General features: G+C 46.4%; 1 protein-coding gene across 1 annotated transcript in view; it reads right to left on the bottom strand.

The window, feature by feature from the left end:
• Window positions 1-11,720, bottom strand: part of LOC138853095 (glutamate receptor ionotropic, kainate glr-3-like) — a 37,745-nt gene that overhangs the window by 1,703 nt on the left and 24,322 nt on the right. Inside the window, exons 5-6 of the mRNA XM_070087715.1 lie at window positions 5,180-5,397; window positions 4,537-4,688 (exon numbers count right to left, since the gene is read on the bottom strand). Of these exons, the coding sequence (XP_069943816.1) occupies window positions 4,537-4,688; window positions 5,180-5,397 (370 nt within the window). The remainder of the gene's footprint in view (window positions 1-4,536; window positions 4,689-5,179; window positions 5,398-11,720) is intronic.

The following is an 11,720-nucleotide window of genomic DNA, read 5'->3' as shown; positions in this document are numbered from 1 at the left end:
CTTGATATAGATCATGTAGCTGGTTCATGCGGAGGTCGGTTCCAGTTTTTTCGATCCATCTGGAAGGATGTTCACCAGTGCTGAGGAAAGTTTGGAGGGCTTCTGTGCAGGAGTTTGAATGGGCTTGCCTAAGTATATTGACCCCAATAAGGATATTTCTTTCAGTAACACGATCTCTAATGCTTTGAATATTAAGTTCTTTCCGCATATTTAAAATTTTGGCAGTACGAGGGCATCCTAGGATGATCCTCATTGCTTCGTTTTGCAGTTTTTCCAGCCCTCCAAGCTTCCAGTCAGACACGAGTGCACGTAGTGGCGCCGCATAATCAACCAATGATCTAATATAAGAAAAATACATCATTTTCACAATTTTAACATTAGCACCATACCTGGGGTGAAACCCAGCCACAACTCTAAGTGCTCTCAGCCTTTCTTTGTATTGGCGACAAAGTCTCGGTACAACAGGTCCAAGTAGTGGAACCTCAAAGCCTAGATACCTGTATCTGCTTACATATTCTAGAAGAGACCCATCATGCAACTGGATCTGACGAACTGTGCCTCTCTGCCGAGGAGGACGTCTGTTGAGTATCTTTGTTTTATCCCCTGAGATTATTAACCCCAGGTCCTGACACCCGGCTAGTACATGATTAAGAATGTTTTGGGTGTTGGAGAATCCGGTGGTGTGAATCATTATGTCATCAGCAAAACTAACCATATAATGATGGGGCTGGCTAGGCATGGCATTAAGTAAGGCATTAATCAAAATGTTGAAAAGGGTGGGACTAAGCACACCTCCCTGTGGGGTTCCTAATTCAAAATCTTAAGTTACACTTCTATGTCCCTGGAACAACACAGACGATTTTCTGTTGGACAGGTAACCTTTAATCCAGCGGAGAAGCCATCCTCCAACATCCATTCTGGCAAGTTCACTAATGATTACATGTCGGTTGGCTACATCAAAAGCGGATTTAAGGTCAAGGAAGGTAGTGTAGTTTCTACTATGTGCGGGTTATTTGTGTATAGTTAAAAAATAGTTTTATTAAGAGAGCGACCACTCCATAAGGAACTCCATTATATTTGACTACAGGAATATCAAGATGACAACTGGATTCTCTCTTATTAACCTCTAAACTTACACACATGTATATCTTTCTTTACCTTTCTCAGCCTTTTATCATGATTTCAATTAGAAAAAAAAAAATTCTTACCAGTTTAGAAGACTTCGTCTGAGACCAACGCGAGGGGCGATAATTACACACACACACACGCACACACACACATAGGGGGGGACATGATAACGACATACAAAATACTGAGAGGAATTAACAAGGTGGACAAAGACAGGATGTTCCAGAGATGGGACACAGCAACAAGGGGACACAGTTGGAAGTTGAAGACACAGATGAATCAAAGGGATGTTAGGAAGCATTTCTTCAGCCACAGAGTAGTCAGGAACTGGAATAGTTTGGGAAGCGATGTAGTGGAGGCAGGATCCATACATAGCTTTAAGCAGAGGTATGATAAAGCTCAAGGTTCAGGGAGAGTGACCTAGTAGCGATCAGTGAAGAGGCGGGGCCAGGAGCTTGGACTCGACCCCTGCAACCTCAACTAGGTGAGTACACACATACACACACATACACACACACATACACACACAAATACACACACATACACACACATATACACACACACACACATACACACACACACACACACACACACACACACACACACACACATACACACATACACACACACACACACACACACACATTCAGGACCCTGTACACCGTGTATGTTAGGCCCATATTGGAGTATGCGGCACCAGTTTGGAACCCACACTTAGCCAAGCACGTGAAGAAACTAGAGAAAGTGCAAAGGTTTGCAACAAGACTAGTCCCAGAGCTAAGAGGTATGTCCTACGAGGAGAGGTTAAGGGAAATCAACCTGACGACACTGGAGGACAGGAGAGATAGGGGGGACATGATAACGACATACAAAATACTGAGAGGAATTGACAAGGTGGACAAAGACAGGATGTTCCAGAGATTGGACACAGTAACAAGGGGACACAGTTGGAAGCTGAAGACACAGATGAATCACAGGGATGTTAGGAAGTATTTCTTCAGCCACAGAGTAGTCAGTAAGTGGAATAGTTTGGGAAGCGATGTAGTGGAGGCAGGATCCATACATAGCTTTAAGCAGAGGTATGATAAAGCTCACGGCTCAGGGAGAGTGACCTAGTAGCGATCAGTGAAGAGGCGGGGCCAGGAGCTCGGACTCGACCCCCGCAACCTCAACTAGGTGAGTACAACTAGGTGAGTACACACATACGCACACACACACACACACACACACACACACGAACGCACACACACACATACACACACACACACGCACACACACACACACACACACACACACACACACGCACACACGCACACACACACACACACACACACACACACACACACACACACACACACACACACACACACACACAATAACCCAGGAATAACCCAGAATAACCCAGGAACAAGTGGAAGGACAAGCACACCCCCCAGAAACACCTGCAGAAGGACCCCAGCCACGACACCCCCAAGGCAACTGAACAATCCAAACCAACCATCACACACCGATCCCTCTGTTCCCACCCCCCGCACAACAATTACAGTATTAGAACAGAAGTTGAAGGTTTGGTACACAAATGCGGATGGATTAACGAATAAACATGAGGAATGGCAAGAAAGAATCAATGAGAAGTCCCCAGACATCATAGCAGTTACAGAAGCAAAACTCACGGAGACAATAACAGATGCAGTCTTCCCACCAGGATACCAGATCATGAGGAAAGATAGAAGGGGCAGAGGGGGAGGAGGGGCTGCTCTGCTCGTAAAAATCAGATGGAAATTCGAGAAAATGGGAGGCATAGACGAGACGGGAGAAAGAGACTACATAGTAGGTACACTTCAGTCTGGGGAGCACAAGGTGGCCATTGCAGTGATGTATAATCCACCACAGAACTGCAGGAGGCCAAGAGAGGAATATGGAGAGAGCAACAGAGCAATGGTGGACACACTTGCTGAGGTGGCAAGAAGACCTCACTCCAGCAGAGCAAAGTTGCTGGTTATGGGGGACTTCAACCACAGGGAGATTGACTGGGAAAACCTGGAGCCACATGGGGGTCCCGAAACATGGAGAGCCAGGATGTTGGACGTGGTGCTGGAAAACCTCATGCACCAACATGTTAAGGACACTACCAGAGTGAGAGGGGAGGATGAACCAGCAAGATTGGACCTTGTGTTCACCCTGGGCAGTTCAGACATTGAGAACATCACGTATGAGAGTCCCCTAGGAGCTAGCGACCACGTGGTTCTGTGCTTTGAATGCATAGTAGAGTTGCAAGTGGAGAGAGCAACAGGAGTTGAATGGGAAAAGCCTGACTATAAAAGAGGGGACTACATAGGGTTGAGGAACTTCCTGCAGGAGGTTCCGTGGGACAGAGAACTGGCAGGAAAGCCAGTAAACGAAATGATGGAATATGTAACAACAAAATGCAAGGAGGCAGTGGAAAGGTTTATTCCCAAGGGCAACAGAAACAATGGGAAGACCAGAACGAGCCCCTGGTTAACCCGACGGTGTAAGGAGGCAAAAACTAAGTGCAATAGAGAATGGAAAAAGTACAGAAGGCAGAGAACACACGAAAATAGGGAGATCAGTCGCAGAGCCAGGAACGAGTATGCACAGGTAAGGAGGGAGGCCCAGCGACAGTATGAAAATGACATAGCATCGAAAATCAAGACTGACCCGAAACTTTTGAATAGCCACATCAGGAGGAAGACAAGAGTCAAAGGCCAGGTGATCAGATTGAGGACAGAAGGTGGAGAACTCACAAGAAATGATCAGGAGATAGGTGAGGAGCTAAACAGGAGATTTAAGGAAGTTTTTACAGTAGAGACAGGAAGGGCTCTGGGAAGACAGCACAGAAAGGAACATCAAGAGGGAATATACCAACAAGTGTTGGATGACATACAAACAACCGAGGAGGAGGTGCAGAAGCTGCTAAGTGACCTTGGTACCTCAAAGGCGATGGGACCAGACAACATCTCCCCGTGGGTCCTTAGAGAAGGAGCAGAGATGCTGTGCGTGCCCCTAACCACAATCTTCAACACATCCCTTGAAACTGGGCAACTACCAGAGAAATGGAAAACAGCAAATGTAGTCCCCATATTTAAGAAAGGAAACAGAAATGAGGCACTAAACTACAGACCTGTGTCTCTGATATGTATTGTGTGCAAAGGCATGGAGAAGATTATCAGGAGGAGAGTGGTGGAACACCTTGAACGGAACAGAGTGAGAAGGGAAAGGGGGAGAGAGTGAGAGAGAGGGGGAAAGAGAGAGAAGGGAAGGGTAGAAGGAGAGAGGGTGAGAGTGTGCGTGCGTGTGTGCGTGTGTGCGCGCGCGCGCGTGTGTGTGTGTGTGTGTGTGTGTGTGTGTGTGTGTGTGTGTGTGTGTGTGTGTGTGTGTGTGTATTACCTGAAGTCCCACGATATTGCCTTCTTCATAGTAGTCTCATCGCATATTGCAGAGAACTTTCCACTAGCGATGCTTTGTCGCGATGACCAGCAGTCTGAGATGGTCCCCGACATTTTGCTGAAGGCCTTGCGACGCACCTTGTCGTCAGACTCCTAAAGATTTATAAAGATCTTGTCTTAATGTGAAGAGAAGAATTATGTATACACTGAGAGATGCCTATCTGTTAGTGCATAGATTCTGAATTCATTTTAGTTTCTATTTTCGGGGTTAAAGTATTCTTGAGTGGTAATGAACAGGTTACATGCAGCCATGATGATTTTTATATTATTGACAGGTTTTAATCATGTCAACCAACCTATAAAGTATACCTGTTGATAGTGTTTGTTAAGTTGCAATTGTCTATACAATAGTATTGCAAAATGCAATGTATGTTTTTGTTACAACTAAACCTATGTGGACAAATAAATAATGTATATCGATATACTCAGGTTTTGCAACTAAAACATCTAGTTTATTGTGTATTGTAAATCCATCCTGTAGTTGGTTTCACAAGAGCAAGTGAACAAACAAAAGACCAAAATATTTTCTTTATGTATATATTAAAATATTTGGTTGGTTACGTTAAGTGGTATGTTGGTCCCACCTGGAGGTACGTTAGCATAATGGCTCCGGATTCCAGCCGCCAGGGTAAGCGATGCTGAGCTACCAGATCACTTAAGGAGTCTATGGGAATAGTGACTCGAGGCACTGTTAACATGGCCGTCAGAATTCCGCTGTAACACGTCGTGAACACGAAGGACACCAGGATCCACGTGATTACTATCAGGCGGCACCCATCCCATTTGGGCAACCACTTTGGGTCTGAGGGAGGAATGGAATGAAGGAATGTTAGGAAGGAAGGAACGTTATGAATGAAGGAATGTTAGGAAGGAAGGAATGTTAGGAATAAAGGAATGTTAGGAGTATTCTAATAAGTACATTATCGACCTTTTTTCGGAAAAGACGCATGTAAAACATTTAGGATGTTTTTACAAATACACCAAAGATCTTAAATTTCATTGAGTTTTGCCTGGTGCTAGGTACTACAGTCATAGCTACCTGTTTCATAACATGATCATATGTACTGCAGTGGATCACACTTGCATTGTTCTCATTGTCATGGCTGCTCTTGCATGGTCCTTAATCCGTTGTTCCAGGGTTCTTGACGTCTCACCTTCGTGTGCTTTATTGCGCCCCTCACTAGGGATTCTTTATACACCAGCTTTAGTCTCTACTGTTCTGGATAGCCTCTACTTAATCAGGTCCATAGAAGACTTCATCATAGACTAAAAATTTACTCCTCTGCATCATTAGCATTTAAAGTGTATTCTAACGCGTAACACCATGACACTTAGAACGACGCATGTGTGGTACATCGTAGCGCAAAAGGGATTCTCACCAGTTGGGATGAAGACTAAAGTAATTTCACAATACCGTGGCTTGAACAGATCACCAAAAACCCTCGGATTAAGTTTCGGTCCTTCAAGGGAAGAGGTGAAGGAGAGGCAGTAGTAGTAGCAGTTGTAGTAATAATTGTAATCGTAGTCGTAGTAGTAATAGTAGTAGCAGTAGTAGTTGCAGGAGCAGTAGTATAAGTAACAGTAGTAATAGGTATAGAAGTAGCCGTATTAGTAGCAGTAATAACAGTAGTAGTAGTAGTAGTAGTAGTTGCACCAGCAGTAGTATTAGTAGTAGTAGTAATAGTTGTTGTCGTAATAGTGGTAGTAGTTGTAATAGTAGTTTACCTGGAGTTTACCTGGAGAGAGTTCCGTAGGTCAACGCCCCCGCGGCCCGGTATGTGACCAGGCCTCCTGGTGGATCAGAGCCTGATCAACCAGGCTGTTGCTGCTGGCTGCACGCAAACCAACGTACGAGCCACAGCCCGGCTGGTCAGGAACCGACTTTAGGTGCTTGTCCAGTGCCAGCTTGAAGACTGCCAGGGGTCTGTTGGTAATCCCCCTTATGTATGCTGGGAGGCAGTTGAACAGTCTCAGGCCCCTGACACTTACTGTATGGTCTCTTAACGTGCTAGTGACACCCCTGCTTTTCATTTTGGGGGGATGTTGCATCGTCTGCCAAGTCTTTTGCTTTCGTAGTGAGTGATTTTCGTGTGCAAGTTCGGTACTAGTCCCTCTAGGATTTTCCAGGTGTATATAATCATGTATCTCTCCCGCCTGCGTTCCAGGGAATACAGGTTTAGGAACCTCAAGCGCTCCCAGTAATTGAGGTGTTTTATCTCCGTTATGCGCGCCGTGGTAGTGGTGGTGGAAGTTATGGTTGTGGTGAGGTTGTTGTTGTGGTGGTGGTGTTGGTGGTGGTCGTAGTAGTGGTGGTGGTGGTCGTAGTAGTGGTGGTGGTCGTAGTGGTGGTGGTCGTAGTAGTGGTGGTGGTCGTAGTAGTGGTGGTGGTCGTAGTAGTGGTGGTCGTAGTAGTGGTGGTTGTAGTAGTGGTGGTGGTGGTGGTCGTAGTAGTGGTGGTTGTAGTAGTGGTGGTGGTGGTGGTCGTAGTAGTGGTGGTGGTCGTAGTAGTGGTGGTGGTGGTGGTCGTAGTAGTGGTGGTGGTGGTCGTAGTAGTGGTGGTGGTCGTAGTAGTGGTGGTGGTGGTCGTAGTAGTGGTGGTGGTGGTCGTAGTAGTGGTGGTCGTAGTGGTGGTGGTGGTCGTAGGAGTGGTGGTTGTAGTGGTGGTGGTGGTGGTCGTAGTAGTGGTGGTCGTAGTAGTGGTGTTGGTGGTCGTAGTGGTGGGGGTGGTGGTCGTAGTAGTGGTGGTGGTGGTCGTAGTGGTGGGGGTGGGGGTCGTAGTAGTGGTGGTGGTGGTCGTAGTAGTGGTGGTGGTCGTCGTCGTAGTAGTGGTGGTGGTGGTCGTAGTAGTGGTGGTGGTGGTCGTAGTGGTGGGGGTGGTGGTCGTAGTAGTGGTGGTGGTGGTCGTCGTAGTAGTGGTGGTGGTGGTCGTAGTAGTGGTGGTCGTAGTAGTGGTGGTGGTGGTCGTAGTAGTGGTGGTGGTCGTCGTAGTAGTGGTGGTGGTGGTGGTCGTAGTAGTGGTGGTCGTAGTAGTGGTGGTGGTGGTGGTGGTCGTAGGAGTGGTGGTGGTGGTGGTCGTAGTAGTGGTGGTCGTAGTAGTGGTGGTGGTGGTCGTAGTAGTGGTGGTGGTGGTGGTCGTAGGAGTGGTGGTGGTGGTGGTGGTCGTAGTAGTGGTGGTCGTAGTAGTGGTGGTGGTGGTGGTCGTAGGAGTGGTGGTGGTGGTGGTCGTAGTAGTGGTGGTGGTCGTAGTAGTGGTGGTGGTGGTGGTCGTAGGAGTGGTGGTGGTGGTCGTCGTAGTAGTGGTGGTGGTGGTCGTAGGAGTGGTGGTGGTGGTGGTCGTAGTAGTGGTGGTGGTGGTGGTCGTAGTAGTGGTGGTGGTGGTCGTCGTAGTAGTGGTGGTGGTGGTGGTGGTCGTAGTAGTGGTGGTGGTGGTGGTCGTAGTAGTGGTGGTGGTGGTCGTAGTAGTGGTGGTGGTGGTGGTCGTAGTAGTGGTGGTGGTGGTCGTCGTAGTGGTGGTGGTGGTCGTAGGAGTGGTGGTGGTGGTGGTCGTAGGAGTGGTGGTGGTGGTCGTAGGAGTGGTGGTGGTGGTGGTGGGTGTAGTAGTGGTGGTCGTAGTAGTGGTGGTGGTGGTCGTAGTAGTGGTGGTGGTCGTAGTAGTGGTGGTGGTGGTGGTGGTCGTAGTAGTGGTGGTGGTGGTCGTAGTATTGGTGGTGATGGTAACTGTAACAACTCAGCAGTGGTAGAACAAACAATGCGACAATAGCAGTAATAGTGGAAACTGTTGAACAAGAGAACAAAGAAAAAAAAAGAGTAGAAGTGGGAGTAGTAGTAAGAGATAAAGCATTAATAAGAGCAGTACAAGAGGTACTGTGAAAGAACAAGAGGAGCAATGTGGGAAGGTTTCTGGCCACTGGTGCTTTCCCTGGAGAGTTTACCTGGAGAGTTTACCTGGAGAGTTTACCTGGAGAGTTTATCTGGAGAGTTTATCTGGAGAGTTTACCTGGAGAGTTTACCTGGAGAGTTTATCTGGAGAGTTTACCTGGAGAGTTTACCTGGAGAGTTTACCTGGAGAGTTTACCTGGAGAGTTTATCTGGAGAGTTTATCTGGAGAGTTTATCTGGAGACTTTACCTGGAGAGTTTCTCTGGAGAGTTTACCTGGAGAGTTTCCCTGGAGAGTTTACCTGGAGAGTTTACCTGGAGAGTTTATCTGGAGAGTTTATCTGGAGAGTTTACCTGGAGTGTTTATCTGGAGAGTTTACCTGGAGAGTTTACCTGGAGAGTTTACCTGGAGAGTTTATCTGGCGAGTTTACCTGGAGAGTTTACCTGGAGAGTTTACCTGGAGAGTTTACCTGGAGAGTTTACCTGGAGAGTCTACCTGGAGAGTTTACCTGGAGAGTTTACCTGGAGAGTTTACCTGGAGAGTTTATGTGGAGAGTTTACCTGGAGAGTTTACCTGGAGAGTTTACCTGGAGAGTTTACCTGGAGAGTTTACCTGGAGAGTTTACCTGGAGAGTTTATCTGGAGAGTTTACCTGGAGAGTTTACCTGGAGAGTTTACCTGGAGAGTTTACCTGGAGAGTTTATCTGGAGAGTTTATCTGGAGAGTTTATCTGGAGAGTTTACCTGGAGAGTTTATCTGGAGAGTTTATCTGGAGAGTTTATCTGGAGAGTTTATCTGGAGAGTTTACCTGGAGAGTTTATCTGGAGAGTCTACCTGGAGAGTTTACCTGGAGAGTTTACCTGGAGAGTTTATCTGGAGAGTTTATCTGGAGAGTTTACCTGGAGAGTTTATCTGGAGAATTTATCTGGAGAGTTTACCTGGAGAGTTTATCTGGAGAGTTTATCTGGAGAGTTTACCTGGAGAGTTTATCTGGAGAGTTTATCTGGAGAGTTTACCTGGAGAGTTTACCTGGAGAGTTTATCTGGAGAGTTTACCTGGAGAGTTTACCTGGAGAGTTTACCTGGAGAGTTTACCTGGAGAGTTTATCTGGAGAGTTTATCTGGAGAGTTTATCTGGAGAGTTTACCTGGAGAGTTTATCTGGAGAGTTTATCTGGAGAGTTTATCTGGAGAGTTTATCTGGAGAGTTTACCTGGAGAGTTTATCTGGAGAGTTTACCTGGAGAGTTTACCTGGAGAGTTTACCTAGAGAGTTTACCTGGAGAGTTTACCTGGAGAGTTTACCTGGAGAGTTTACCTGGAGAGTTTACCTGGAGAGTTTATCTGGAGAGTTTATCTGGAGAGTTTATCTGGAGAGTTTATCTGGAGAGTTTATCTGGAGAGTTTACCTGGAGAGTTTATTTGGAGAGTTTATCTGGAGAGTTTACCTGGAGAGTTTACCTGGAGAGTTTACCTGGAGAGTTTATCTGGAGAGTTTATCTGGAGAGTTTATCTGGAGAGTTTACCTGGAGAGTTTATCTGGAGAGTTTATCTGGAGAGTTTACCTGGAGAGTTTATTTGGAGAGTTTACCTGGAGAGTTTACCTGGAGAGTTTACCTGGAGAGTTTATCTGGAGAGTTTATCTGGAGAGTTTATCTGGAGAGTTTATCTGGAGAGTTTACCTGGAGAGTTTATCTGGAGAGTTTACCTGGAGAGTTTATCTGGAGAGTTTATCTGGAGAGTTTACCTGGAGAGTTTATCTGGAGAGTTTATCTGGAGAGTTTACCTGGAGAGTTTACCTGGAGAGTTTATCTGGAGAGTTTACCTGGAGAGTTTACCTGGAGAGTTTACCTGGAGAGTTTACCTGGAGAGTTTATCTGGAGAGTTTATCTGGAGAGTTTATCTGGAGAGTTTACCTGGAGAGTTTATCTGGAGAGTTTATCTGGAGAGTTTATCTGGAGAGTTTATCTGGAGAGTTTACCTGGAGAGCTTATCTGGAGAGTTTACCTGGAGAGTTTACCTGGAGAGTTTACCTGGAGAGTTTATCTGGAGAGTTTACCTGGAGAGTTTACCCGGAGAGTTTATCTGGAGAGTTTATCTGGAGAGTTTACCTGGAGAGTTTCCCTGGAGAGTTTACCTGGAGAGTTTATCTGGAGAGTTTACCTGGAGAGTTTACCTGGAGAGTTTACCTGGAGAGTTTACCTAGAGAGTTTATCTGGAGAGTTTACCTGGAGAGTTTACCTGGAGAGTTTACCTGGAGAGTTTATCTGGAGAGTTTACCTGGAGAGTTTACCTGGAGAGTTTACCTGGAGAGTTTATCTGGAGAGCTTACCTGGAGAGTTTCCCTGGAGAGTTTACCTGGAGAGTTTACCTGGAGAGTTTACCTGGAGAGTTTGCCTGGAGAGTTTACCTGGAGAGTTTATCTGGAGAGTTTACCTGGAGAGTTTACCTGGAGAGTTTACATGGAGAGTTTACCTGGAGAGTTTATCTGGAGAGTTTACCTGGAGAGTTTACCTGGAGAGTTTATCTGGAGAGTTCATCTGGAGAGTTTACCTGGAGAGTTTATCTGGAGAGTTTATCTGGAGAGTTTACCTGAAGAGTTTACTTGGAGAGTTTACCTGGAGAGTTTACCTGGAGAGTTTATCTGGAGAGTTTACCTGGAGAGTTTACCTGGAGAGTTTATCTGGAGAGTTTACCTGGAGAGTTTATCTGGAGAGTTTACATGGAGAGTTTACCTGGAGAGTTTACCTGGAGAGTTTACCTGGAGAGTTTACCTGGAGAGTTTACCTGGAGAGTTTACCTGGAGAGTTTACCTGGAGAGTTTACCTGGAGAGTTTATCTGGAGAGTTTCCCTGGAGAGTTTACCTGGAGAGTTTACCTGGAGAGTTTATCTGGAGAGGGTTTCGGGGGTCAACGCCCCCGCGGCCTGGTCTGAGACCAGTGGTGTAGTGTAAAACCCTGGGACAAAACTCCCAGCCACCCGGTGGAAAAATTTCACTATAGCAGGAGACAGGGAAGGTAAAAATATTACTGAAAACAAATGAAGAGGAAGGAGAGGAGGCGGCAAAGGTTAGATTAAGTCACGCGTGTTCTGAAGATTAGAGTATTTGACAAATTACGGAAGAAATAGGAGTTGAACTCATGGCGAGTCTGAGTGGCTCGATAAATGGCTGGGCGTCAAAAGTGGGGTCAGTAAATGCCTGGGGGCGTGCTATGCATTGTGTGCCTGTAACCTTCCACCCTTCCCATT

Source organism: Cherax quadricarinatus, chromosome 22 (genome assembly GCF_038502225.1).
Source record: "Cherax quadricarinatus isolate ZL_2023a chromosome 22, ASM3850222v1, whole genome shotgun sequence".
NCBI classification, from domain to species: Eukaryota; Metazoa; Arthropoda; class Malacostraca; order Decapoda; family Parastacidae; genus Cherax; species Cherax quadricarinatus.
The sequence above is the reverse complement of the archived record's forward strand: the minus strand, read 5'-3'. Positions and strand labels throughout refer to the sequence as shown.